The sequence below is a fragment of the Thamnophis sirtalis genome, unplaced genomic scaffold (assembly GCF_051295495.1).
Source record: "Thamnophis sirtalis isolate CommonGarterSnake01/CBP01778 unplaced genomic scaffold, rThaSir2_p1.2 scaffold_12, whole genome shotgun sequence".
Classification (NCBI taxonomy): domain Eukaryota; kingdom Metazoa; phylum Chordata; class Lepidosauria; order Squamata; family Natricidae; genus Thamnophis; species Thamnophis sirtalis.
The window spans coordinates 50,313,018-50,326,269 of NW_028261392.1; the positions used below are offsets into that span (position 1 = coordinate 50,313,018).

General features: G+C 35.3%; 1 protein-coding gene across 7 annotated transcripts in view; it reads left to right on the plus strand.

Annotated features, from left to right (window-relative positions):
* CNKSR2 (connector enhancer of kinase suppressor of Ras 2) overlaps window positions 1-13,252 on the plus strand; it is a 270,841-nt gene that overhangs the window by 147,914 nt on the left and 109,675 nt on the right. For all 7 annotated transcript variants that reach the window (XM_087726468.1, XM_087726467.1, XM_014057257.2 and 4 more), the window contains one exon: window positions 9,752-9,885. In XM_087726468.1, coding sequence (XP_087582594.1) covers window positions 9,752-9,885 — 134 coding nt within the window. The remainder of the gene's footprint in view (window positions 1-9,751; window positions 9,886-13,252) is intronic.

Consider the following 13,252-nt stretch of genomic DNA (forward strand, 5'->3'; position numbering starts at 1 on the left):
TGTGTAATCTAGGTACAGTTATTTTTAAACAATCATAATTCAAATATTTGCTGTAGAATTCATCACAATAATATTGATAATATAATAATCTAATAACAATAATACATAACTTCTTCTTTAACAACTCTCCACATTAATATTTCCTCTTTTATGTTTCCTCTTTTCTAACTTCTGTTTCTGTTGTTTAGCCATTGATAAAATACATCCCATATCAAAAAAATATTCAGTTTCTTCTTTGGCCTTAATAGTAAGTGTTAATCTATCCATTTCTGCACATTCTCATATTTTCTTAATTACATTCTCATCTGACAGATTCTCATCGTTTTTCCATTGCTATGCAAATAAAATTCTGGTTGCAGTTAGTATATGTAAAATCAGATATACAGTATTTTTATCATATTTTTCCGGTATAATGACCAACAAAAATATCTCTGATTTCAAGTCTATATGTTGCTTTATCATTTTTTCCATCCAAGTATGCATTTTTGTCCAATATTTTTTAGCTTTTGGACATGTCCACCAGATGATTGATTACACTTCCAGCATTTAGCAGATCTATCTTTATACATTTTTGCCAGTCTTGCTGGTGCAAAATGCCATCTATAAAACATTTTATACAGATTTTCTTTATATGCAGTTGACATAGTCAGTTTAATATTTCTATCCCATAGTTTCTGCCATTTATCTAATTCTATTGCATACCCAAAATTTAGCTCATTGTCTCCTTTACAAGTTCACTTTCAAATTTAATAATAAATTGCAATATAATTTCTTAATTTCACCTATTGTATTACAGTATGGTATGCTGATTTAACAGCTGCAGACAGAAAGGCACTACAGAGAGTGATCAATTTGGCACAAGAAACCATTGGTTGCCCTCTGACACCACTGGATTACATTGCCAGATCTCGCTGCTTTAGCAGAGTAAGGAAGATACTCAGAGATGATTCACACCCTGGTCAGTGTCTCTTTGCCCTTCTACCATCAGGCAGAAGACATCAAAGTATAGCCAGCCAAACAAACAGGTTTAAAGATAGTTTCTATCCTTGGGCTGTGAGACTTTTAAATACAACCACAATCACTCCATGCACATGCTAGTTTTTTTTTCTTTTTCTTTCTTTTTTCGTTTCTGTTATAATTTTGCACCAGTGAGGTTAAAACCAATTTCGTTTTATTTAAGTACAATGACAATAAAGATTATACTTACTTGTACTTATTCTGGGTGGCCAATCCAACCGCCAATCAACTGTTCATGCTAAATCAGGCTCTGATAACATGATCAGGCTGTTTGCTGCAAGGATGCTAGCCAGATGAATACTTATGGATGCTGGTAGGCAGAGGCAGATTTTTCTTGTTTTCCTCCCCAAAAAACCATATGTGCATCTTATAGTCCAGAGCATCTTATACTCCAAAAATATGGTACAATCTAGAAGAACAAACAAATGCATCTTACTACTTGCAATATGGCCATAGATATTGTGATCCATACAAATGCCTTTTCTATGTCCCCTGTATGTAAGGCACTGGTATAATTTGTGCAGAAAAGTTTATTGGTGTTTTTACTGTCCTAATGCCAGTGTTTTGCTTGACTTTGCATAAGTAATGTCAGGCCTGCAGCCATATTCCGCTTGGATCTTTGGCCTGCCACACTTTCTATTATTCTACTATGCCTTTTCTATTGTGGGAAAATGGGATGGGGGATTGTACAGAGTTAGATGCTATGTAGCCAAAACAAAATTCCTTTCTAGAAATCCAAGGTCATCTTTTGTCTCTGTAACTCTGCACCTGACTGGAACTGGATAGGTGGAACTGTCAGCATAGCAGTGGAAGATTGGACCATGTGATGGGCTGGGGCCGGGGCAAGATCATGAACTTTCAACTGGGTGGGAAAACTGGGAAGGCTTCAGATTCGGGTTTTCCCAGATGTGCCAACATGGCTCTCTTAATAAATTGGAACTTTGAGCAACACTTTTCTTTGGACTCTGATTTAATTTTGGATGCTATTTGGAACCCTGACATGCAAACTGATTTATTCAGCTTGTTTGGGGATACTGTTTCTATATTTTGACTGTTTGGATGAAAGGAATTTCTATCTTCATAAAGCTACTAGACACAGTGCTCAAGTTGGGAATGCTAATATAGCTCTCTGTGTTCATGTGATTAGAAGTTTTGTGGTTTTACTCATCCCAAATAGAGGTTTATTTGTTTGAGGATTTTTGTTTATTTGCTTAATAGAATTCTTTGTTTTTATCTTTTTTGCCACCCAGAGTTGTTTTTATAGATATGCAGACATATATATATTGAATAATTATGTGATTTATTGATAAATATATAGTTTCTATTGACATGAGACCTGAATGATACACCTTTGGCTGCATATTATCATATATTACTTACAATGTGTCGTGATTATCTATAGATTGACTGGTAAATTGGGAGCAAAAAAGCAGCAGTAATACAGGGCTGGTTTATGACTTGAATGAAAATATTTTAATTTACATTCTCTTTCTTTAAATGGACATCATGCTATTCTTGTGGTAGGAATAATGCCTATGGAAATGTATTCCTCCTAAGTTCTGTTTTGCTCTGTACCTTTGAATGTAAGCATAGTTTCATTATTCTACAGATGATTATTGGCATTATCCCATCTCTTTCAACCAGTTTATGAAAATACACCTCTTCTTATCAAACATTGAGAAGCAATACTAGTTTAAGATTTTAAAAACAAGTGTGCTATAATGGAATGGGATTTTTTTTTCCATCTGTGATATTGGGTTAAGGAACAGTTTTCCATATTTGTATTCTTACAGACATTGAGCACATTATTTCTCTGTTTTTTAATTGTATCTGAAAATGGAACAGACACACATTTAAACAGAACTTTATAAAGTTATATTTCAGTTCTGTTTATTTATTTGCTTTTTAAAAGATTCACCTATTATTGCAATTGATTAGGACTCTGGATAATGTGCAATATCCCAAACTGTTAATTTATTATGGGAGTCAGGCAGCATATACACATGATTATTATTAATAATAATAAAGTCTTGACAAAATCCCCATCAGTTAATTGCAAATGCAGATTTTCTTGGTACAGCTTACAGTCTGTGATGTGATGGTACCTTTAACACCATCAAACAACAACTACCTATCCCAGCTCAATAGGGGCATAAAAATGACAAATCCAGTCTAAATATATAGTTGATTGTGTAACCAACCATTATACAATGAAATACATATTAATAAAAAACAATCTGGGGATGGTGGGTCCATGGTAATCAATCCCAAAAGGTTTTCTGGAAATACTTTTATAAAGTAAGTTTAGTAACTTATATGCATTTTCATTGTTAAGAAGTAGAATTTTAATTTGTTAATTCAGCCTGCTCAACTCTTTGTTTTTGTACACTTTACTGTTTTATTTACTTACATAGATTCCTAGCACACAAATTATGTTATGCCCACAACAAATTTTACTGTGCATTATTGATGAAAAAGAAATGAAAAATAGTAGGCGAATAAATCTGCTCTACCACATAAATTGTAATTTAAAGATACATTTTATCATTTTTACCAGTGCAATATTCATCAAATCAAAGCATATACCAGTTAATATATGGGAAAACCTCAGTGGTGGGATTCAATTTTTTTTTCTTACAGGTTCTGTGGGCATGGCTTGATGGGCATGGTGTGGCTTAGTGTGTATGGCAGGGAAAAGTTACTGTAAAATTTCCATTCCTACTCCACTCCAGGGGAAGATTACTGCAAAATCCCCATTTCCTCCCAATCAGCTGGGACTGGAGGCAAAGAATAGATGGGAGTGGGGCGAGTCAGAGGTTCTCCAAACTACTCAAAATTTCCACTACCAGAACTGATCAGAACCTGCTGAATACCACCTCTGGAAAGCATGCACTTTTCATAGCTGCTATCAGTCTGTTTCTAATACAATATTGTAGAATTATTGAATGGGATCTATTTATATTGGGTATTTCTTTTTGTGAGTGTGTGTATGGTATTTTCTTCTAGTTTCTTCTGGGTAGCCATTGTTTGTTTGATCAATAAAATAAAATTGTAATGTTATATTAAATGATTAGGATACTTATTACATATCTGTGATCATGTTATCAAAATCAGGGCACTTGGCAACTGGCATAAATTTACAATAGTTTAAAACAGTTACAGCTGGGTCACATGAGTACCATCCTAAAGAGCTTCCAACAAGCCAAGTAAAAGGAGAAGCCAGATTTGCTTACTGACCAAGGCAAAATATATTGTAAAATTGGTATGACTCACTTAATGAGCACATCTTTAGTGAAGGCAATTCCAGCCCCAGTTGTGGTCATAAGTCAAGGACATAAGTTGGACTTTGGGAACTTTTTCTGGCTTGTAGGTACGTGGAGTTTTGGAATATTGAATATTGAATACTGAACAATATTAAGAGGCGCCATCGTGCCATCTAGTGGACTGTATTGCCGAGGACTGGACACTCAAGAAACCATCAGAGGGAGAAAAAAAATCTGATGCAATACGGTTGGAGGTTGACATAAGTAAGGTTGGAAGGAGGAAACTGTACAGAACTCTTAAATATCAAAACCAATTAATGAAATGAAATAGTGAATACCAACTATTTAATATAACTAAGAATTAATAAATAATTAGTATAATTCATTTGCATAAACAAAGTATACTAATATCAATTGATTAGACTATACTGCTGGAAAGCACAACTATTGTTATATATATAAAGATATAGAATTTATTAAGAATACATTTTTAGAGCTAATCTCACAGTGTACTTAGTAGATTTCCTTGAATATTGTATATACTAGATAAATTAGATAATTGAATAGATTGTAAGCAAAATATTGATTTAATATTATATAAATTCAATGTCTGTAAGATATATTGGAAATAGTAAATTGAAGGTTGATACAGAACTTGAAAAAAGTGAGACTTGATTGATTATAACTGCATGTTACTGTAGGATAACATCAGCCAAGTGATAAAAATGACATGTACAACCACCTTAACTAAAATAGGAAAAAAGCAGCCTCAAACTCAGCATCAGCAACATTGTCACCCTCAGACCAGATGTCGATTGAGAGCGTATTGGGGGTGGAAAAATCAGGATCAACATTGAATATTCAGAACATTACTAATGATCCAGGAATCAATGGCGAAGACACAAGAGGCAATAGCAAATAACCATGAAGTAACAAAAAAATACCATGAAGAAATGGTAAAAACTGAAATGGAAGGAGATATTAAAAGTAAAAGTTTTTATTATGGAAGAGTATGGATGATAAAATTGAGAACATTCAACAGTTCATTACAGAGAATGAACAGAGGATAAAAATGGTAGAAACAAAAATAGAACAATTTGATCAAAAAATAGAAACAATAGAACAAAAATGTATGCTGGTAAACAGAGATGTCAAATAAGCCATCACCTTCCTTGAGATGGAGAAGGCTTCATTTATCTCAGATTTTGAAATATTATGGAAGAGAAGGAGGACTGGGCGGGGGGGGGGGGAAATAGCAGAGATTCTCACAGAAATTCTACAGAAAGACAAGCAAGAGATATCAATGAAGTATACAGAGTGCACACAAATTATGCACAGAGACCAGTGGTGGGTTCTGGATCCCTTTGCAACCAGTACAGTGCAATGGGACCTGGCGTCCACCACATGAATGTGCGCCACATGGTCGCATGTGCATGCATGCATCTTTACCTCCTGTGACACTCCACGATGCCTCCGTGATGCTCCAGCTGCTCGGTGGAACGGCGCAAAGGCGCGAAAGCGCTGAAGAGTCAAATACCAGTAAGGAGGGTGGGTGGTTAGGCCCTCCAGAGCACTATACCGGAACAGTACCCGGTGCTCCCGGCAGGCACCGGTATGCCCGTATCGGGCGTACCAGTCATAACCCACCACTGACAGAGACACAGGTTACCTAAAGACGTAGATATAAGATCTGTAAAAGGAACGATCAGAGACAAAATATATAAAAAAATCAGAGGAGACAATAACAGACAAAGGAAAAGAAATAATAACATTGAACCAAATACCACAAAGAGTGAGAGACCAAAGAAGGCAATATCAATTTCTAACAACTCAACTGGCCAAATACAAGTCATGGTTAGTGCCAGAAGGTATCTTGATTACATGGCAAGAAAAAAAAATAGACTCAGTGAAAAAAGCACAATAGTTTTTTGAACACCATTTTGTGACTGAGGAGGATCAAGAAAGCAAAGAAGAGGTGGAAAGTAAAAGTCAAGAAGACCTAATAGAAGTAAAAGAGAAGGAGAGAGAAGAAAAAAGGATACAAGAAAGGGAACATGTGGAATGGGAAGGTGCAAGAGGAAGAGTACAAAGAGAAACCAGAAACACAAGAAAACAATACAAGTAAAAATGGAAGAGGAAAGTACAATAATTTCAATAAACATAAATGGACTAAACTCACCAAGGAAAAGAATGCAAATCTTTACAAAATTATGGAAACTGGGTATTGATTTGATATGTCTCCAAGAAGTAAATATCAAGAGAGAACACAGCAAATTACTTGAAAATCCAAGAATTTAACAGTACAGGAAGAGCTAACCCAGAAGATTAAAACAGCTAAACAAAACTATTTTGAACATACAAATAAACCTGGACGTTGGTTAGCATACATTGAAAAAACAAACACACACACATACAAACACACAAACACAAACACACACACACACACACATACATCCACACACCAATTATTAGATGATGAAGGAGTAATACATCATAGAGGGGAAGAAAAAAAGAACATAATACAAAAGTATTTCACAAAACTTTGTCTCCAAGATAATATAGTAGAAGACAAGATTAAATAATACCTAGATGCAGCAACTATAAACCAAATTGCAGATGAACATAGAGAGATGTTAAATAGACCAATCACAATAACAGAGTTAGGGATGGCACTGAAAAAAGAGAAAAACAATAAAACACCAGATCCAGATGGAATTCCGGTCGAATTATACAAGAACTCACAAGAAATACTAGAAGGGTCACTATTAGAAGTACGCAATGAAGCCCTAAAATAAGCCAAAATATCAGAATCATGGACTGAAGCAATGATAACCCTCATCCCAAAAGAAGAATCAGACCAACAGAAAATCCAAAACTATAGATCCATATTGCTAGTGAACACAGATTATAAAATATTCACCTCAATAATAGCAGAAAGGGTTAAAAGAATTCTAAATGAACACATTCATCCAGATCAAAATGGCTTTCTTCCAAATAGACAGATTAAAAATAATATGAGAACCATAATAAATGTCCTAGAATATTACAAAACCTGAGAAACAAATTGCACTGGTTTTCCTTGATGCCCAAAAGTCTTTTGACAATGTAAATTGGAAATTCATAATCTCACAATTAGAAATCATGAAATTCAGAGGGAAATTGGTAAAAATGATAGAAAAAAACATACACAAATCAATCAGCAAGAGTGCTCATGAACGGGGATATTACAGAAATATTTGAGATAACAAAAGGAGTAAAACAAGGATGCCCACTCTCTCCACTTCTCTTTATTCTAACGTTAGAAACACTCCTAACCAAAATTAGAAAAGATCAGGAGATAAAAGGCCTAAAAGTTAAAAAAGAAGAATATAAAATCCAAACCTTTGCCAATGACCTAGTATTCACATTGGAAGAATCATTGGAATCAGGACCTAAATTAATTCAGAAGATAGAAGAATTTGGTGAGGTGACGGGTTTAAAAATTAATAAAAGTAAAACAAAAATAATAACAAAAAACATCATGAAAAAACAAGAGAAAGAATTGGAGGAAAAGACTGAAATGCAAATACTCAAGAAATTTAAATATTTAGAAATCTGATTATTGGCAAAATGCTCCTCAATTAAGGAGGACAATCATAGCAAACTAATACAACAAATAAAAAAGATTTAGAGAATTGGAAAAAATTGCAACTGTCACTCACTGGATGCATAGGCATGATTAAAATGAACATATTGCCAAGAATACTATTTTTATTTCAAGATACACCAATAAAACCAGTGAAATCATTCTACCATGACTTAAATAAATTAATGACAAAATACATATGGCAGGGCAAAAAGCCAAGGATTAAATTAAAACTACTACAGGATAGTAAAGAAAAAGGAGGCTTATCGCTCCCAGACTGGAAACTGTATTATCAGGCAACAGCATTGACATGGGCTAAGGCATGGATAGTGTTAAAAAATAAGAGAATCTTGACATTAGAAGTACATGACCTGCAGGTAGGATGGCACACATTCATCTGGGATGAAAAAAATAGATCCCACACATATGTTGAAAGACATCTAATCAGGAATGCTTTGTTACAGATTTGGCAAAAAATTAAAATAAACCACTATACTAAAATACCAAATTGACTATCCACAAGAGAAGCATTGAAACACCCAAATTTTATAGATATGGATAAACTACTGAGATATAAAGACTTAATAAAAGACCTGGGGAATTTGAAAACCATACAAGAATTAAAAGACCAGGGTGTAAATATAGATTGGCTTGCATACATACAAATCCAATCCAGATATAATAGTGATATCAAAAAGTATGGATTTCAGTTGGAGCAACATGAACTAGATAAAACTACAAAGCACAGAGAAAAAAATTGAATAGGAAAATATACACATTTTTGCTGAGGTATAAAATGGAAGATGAAGTTGTCAAAGAAACAATGATAAGGTGGGCAAAAAACTTTGGGTATAATATAGAGCTGGAGAAATGGGAGAAACTTTGGGAAATAAATTTGAAATTAACCATGTTGGCAGCATACAAGGAAACCAGTACAAGATGCTTTATAGATGGCACCTCCCTCCTGTGAGGTTTGCAAAGATGTTTCCAAATATATCACAGATGTGTTGGAAGTGCAAAAAATCATACGGGACTTACTACCATACATGGTGGACATGGGAGATTGCAAAAAAATTATGGACCACAATTAAAAAAAATGGCTTGAAGAAATAACAGGGGATCATATAGACTGGAAGCTGGAAATATTTCTATTAGGTATAACCACAAAAAAGTATAGCAGAGAAATTCTGTATCTAATCCTACATATTATAACTGTGGCTAGAATGACATAGGCCCAAAATCGGAAAAACAGTGCAGTACCAAAGGAAGAAGAGGTGATAAGAAAGATTTTAGAATGTGCCGAGATGGACAAATTGATGAAGGAAATACAAGGAAAGGAGGAATCAGAATATTATTTAATTTGGGAAAAATGGTATACTGTAAATAGTTAGAGGACAGAAATAAGAAATAGGGAAATGTAAAATAATGATGTAGTTGAAAGTTAGTGATAAGATAGGAGTCAGTAAAGATAAGTTAAGATAGAGTAATTAAATGATAGTAAAAACATAAAGTATAATATAGGTAAAACAATATTTTAATATGTGATTTCTATTAAGTCAAAAAATCAAAATATGTCATGTTGGGAGTACTTATAGATCAATTTATATTGGATTTGATTTTAAGGCATGAAGAACATATGTTCCAGTACAGGAAATCTGCAACATATAAATGGAGAAGGGCAGCAGTTCAAAATGTACAATATTGAAAAGTTCTCCCCAGTTAAGCTGAATCTGATGTTTCTTAATTTATTAACATCACTTTTTTCCAATATAGAGATTATATTTATTGTAACATAAAAATTGTGACATAGATATGACTTTAAATAATTTTGCTTTGTTTTAACCAGCCACTTGTATCTAGAAGTCCTACAAGCAGTGTGGCAACACCATCCAGTACTGTCAGCACACCTACTAAAAGAGACAGCTCAGCCCTCCAGGACCTCTACATACCACCACCTCCAGCAGAGCCTTATGTTCCCAGGTGAATCATCACAATTGATTATACTCTTAATTTTACTCAGGGTTATAAGAATGTGCAGTGAGCCATATCTAGGGGGGAAAAGGATATGAAACCATCATTACTATATTATGACCGTAGCAGTACTATATAAGTAAAAGAAAAAAGGCATTAACAATTCATTGAACATTCCGTATCCAAAATCCATATATCATCTTAATTCCTTTTTATATTTTGGTGCTTGGTTTTGGACAAATTATATCAGTAAAATACACATTTGTGATTTCAGAATACATTGCCTTCTTTGAATTTGCATTATTTGAAACTGGATATTACTCCTCCCTAAAAAGCTAGCTCATCTACTAAAAAAAAGTTTCAATACACGTATATGGAACTGAAAGTGAAAAACAAAATGATTAATGGACACAATATTCAAATATTAAATAATAGAACAAACTTATTTGCTTGTTAAAAAGGGTCCTTCATTATTATTATTATTATTGTTGTTGTTGTTGTTATTATTATTAATAATAATAATCCTCTGATGATGCCAAATGCAGACTTTGCAAAGAAGCTGATGAAACTGTTGATCACATACTCAGCTGCTGTAAAAAAATTGCACAGACTGATTATAAATTGCGGCACAATTCAGTAGCACAAATGATCCATTGGAATTTGTGCAAAAATTATAATATTAAAACAGCAACCAACTGGTGGGAACATCAGCCTGAAAAAGTCACCGAAAATCAGATGGTCAAGATCTTGTGGGATTTCCGTATACAAACCGACAAAATACTGGTGCATAACACATCAGACATCACACTGGTTGAGAAAAATAATGTCACAATCATAGACATTGCAATACCAGGTGATAGCAGGGTCACCGAGAAGGAACATGAAAAAATCGCAAGATACCAGGACTTAAAAATCGAAATTCAACGACTATGGCACAAACCAGCAGTGATAATTCCAGTGGTAATTGGCACACTGGGTGCTATTCCAAAAGCACTGGAATTACATTTAAAACAGTTAAAAATTGACAAAATCACCATCAGTCAAATGCAAAAAGCCGCACTGCTTCGATCTGCACGCATATTACAAAAATACGTTACAACGTCCTAGGCCCCTGGGTGGGGCCCGACTAGTAACCAATGCCAAATCCGGCGAAACAACTGGCCGCTGTGATACAATTCTATAATAATAATACAATTGGAAAGGCTATAGCTGGTCACTGGATTCTGTGCCAGATAAATGCAAATACCTTGCTCAGAGTTGCAAGTTGCATATTATTATTTCTGAATTGAAGTTAGAAGAGTCATTACACAACTAGTTTGAAGATAAAAGAAAATATAAACCATAAAGGATGGGGGGGGGGAATTCCTACATCACAGAAAGGGGAGAGGAAATCCCAGTTGCTACTCTATGGGTAGATCGTTCCACAGGGCCGGCGCAGCTACAGAGAAGGCTGTAGCCGGCATTGTCCGGTCGACGGCACCAGGAGGAGGCCCAACCTGTGAGATCTGGTTGGTCGTTGGGAGGTATGTGGCAGGAGGCGGTCTCTCAGGTAGCCAGGTCCTAAACAATGTAGGGCTTTAAAAGTAACGACTAGCACCTTGAAGTGCATTCAGAGACCAATAGGGAGCCAGTGCAGCTCGCGGAGGATCGGTATAACATGGGTGTATCTAGGTACACCCAATATCACTCGCGCGGCTACCAGGGGGAGGGGGTTGGGTCACATATTGATATCTATGATTACACGCGCTTTTGCCTCGGATCTTGCTTTGCCTAGGTACTATCTACTCATGGCCAGTAAAAGTACTCTTAATTCTGCAAAATGGAGTTGAGTGGTTTCTTTCTTGCTTACTGAGTGAAGCAGCCCTGACAATTGGTGGAGTTCGGGGAGTTGGAATGAAGTACTGGTGTGACTTTCAGGAAGTGTGAACCTATAGCTTGGAGGGTGAGTGAGTCTCCAAGGCGGGAAAAGAGCAGCACTTTAGCAGTGGGAGTGGAGCCTTGAGAAGACGGAGTTAACATTCAGAGAGGAATGGAGGAAATGTACTGACAGCTTGAGCTTGCTGGAGAATTACCACAGGCAGAAGGAACATGAGCTGAGATTGTGATTAGACTGGAACTAAACTTTGCGGATTGAAAGATAAAGGGGGAAAAATGGGGATATATGGTACTGTGGAAAAACTTTTTAAAAAACATTAAAATGATTAGTACAACCACCTCAGTTACCAAAATAGGGGGGGAAACAACTGCGACAATAACATCCCCATCAGGACCACATTCAATAGAGGTGCTAGGAGGTGAGAAGTCAGGCTCCACTATAAATCTACAGAGCATGCAATCAACCCTAACATTAATCCAGAGAGACACTGATGAAAATGCAGGAGGTAATGACAAAAATCATGAAGAACTTAAGAGTGATATGGGGGAGGTGAAAGGAGAGATACACAAACTAGATGATAAAATTGGTACAATGCAGGAAAAAATAACACAAAATGAACAAAAAATAAAAATAGTGGAAGCTAGAATAGAACAAACAGAAAAGAAACTAGATAAAACAGAAATTAAAATGATGGCAGTAAACAAAGAAATGGAAAAGGCCATTATAAATTTAGAGATGGAGAAATCAATGTTTTATCTTAGATTCCAGAATATAGTGGAAACTAAGGAGGAAGATTTTCCAAAGTTAATGGCTGAACTCCTGGCTGAACTTCTGCAAAAAGCAAGCAAGAAGTGGAAAATGACTTGGGCAAAACATATAGGGTCCACACACACTATGCACGCAGACACAAACTTCCAAGAGAGATACATGTAAGATTTATAAGAAAAAAGACAAGAGACAAAGTCTACAGGAAAACAAGAGAAGAGCCTCTGGTCTATAAAGAAAAAGAAATCATAACACTAAAGCAGATACCAAAATGGATAAGGGAACAGAGAAGAAACTACCATTTCCTATCGACCCAACTGCTCAAATATAGAGTGATGTTTAGATGGCTTATCTCTGAGGGGATGCTAATAACCTGGCAGGAAAAAAAATCTGTATTGACTCTCTGGAAAAGGCACATGAGTTTTATGATCACAATATAATAGGAGAAGATGAACAAAATAGTAGAGAGGAAGCAGAAAATTAGAGTCAGGAAGAACAGACATCAGAGGAAAAACTTACAGAGCAGGATATAAGGGACCAAAGGAAAACAACGACACGAAAGAGAAGGAGCCAGGACAAGAACACAAACCGAGACAAGAATAAGAAAAGGACCAAAATCAACATACAAATAAGATGGAAGATGAAATAAAGATGATCTCCTTGAACATCAATGGTATTCGGCCAAGCGAAAACAAACATTAACAAGACTCAAAAGACAGAATGTAGATATTGTTT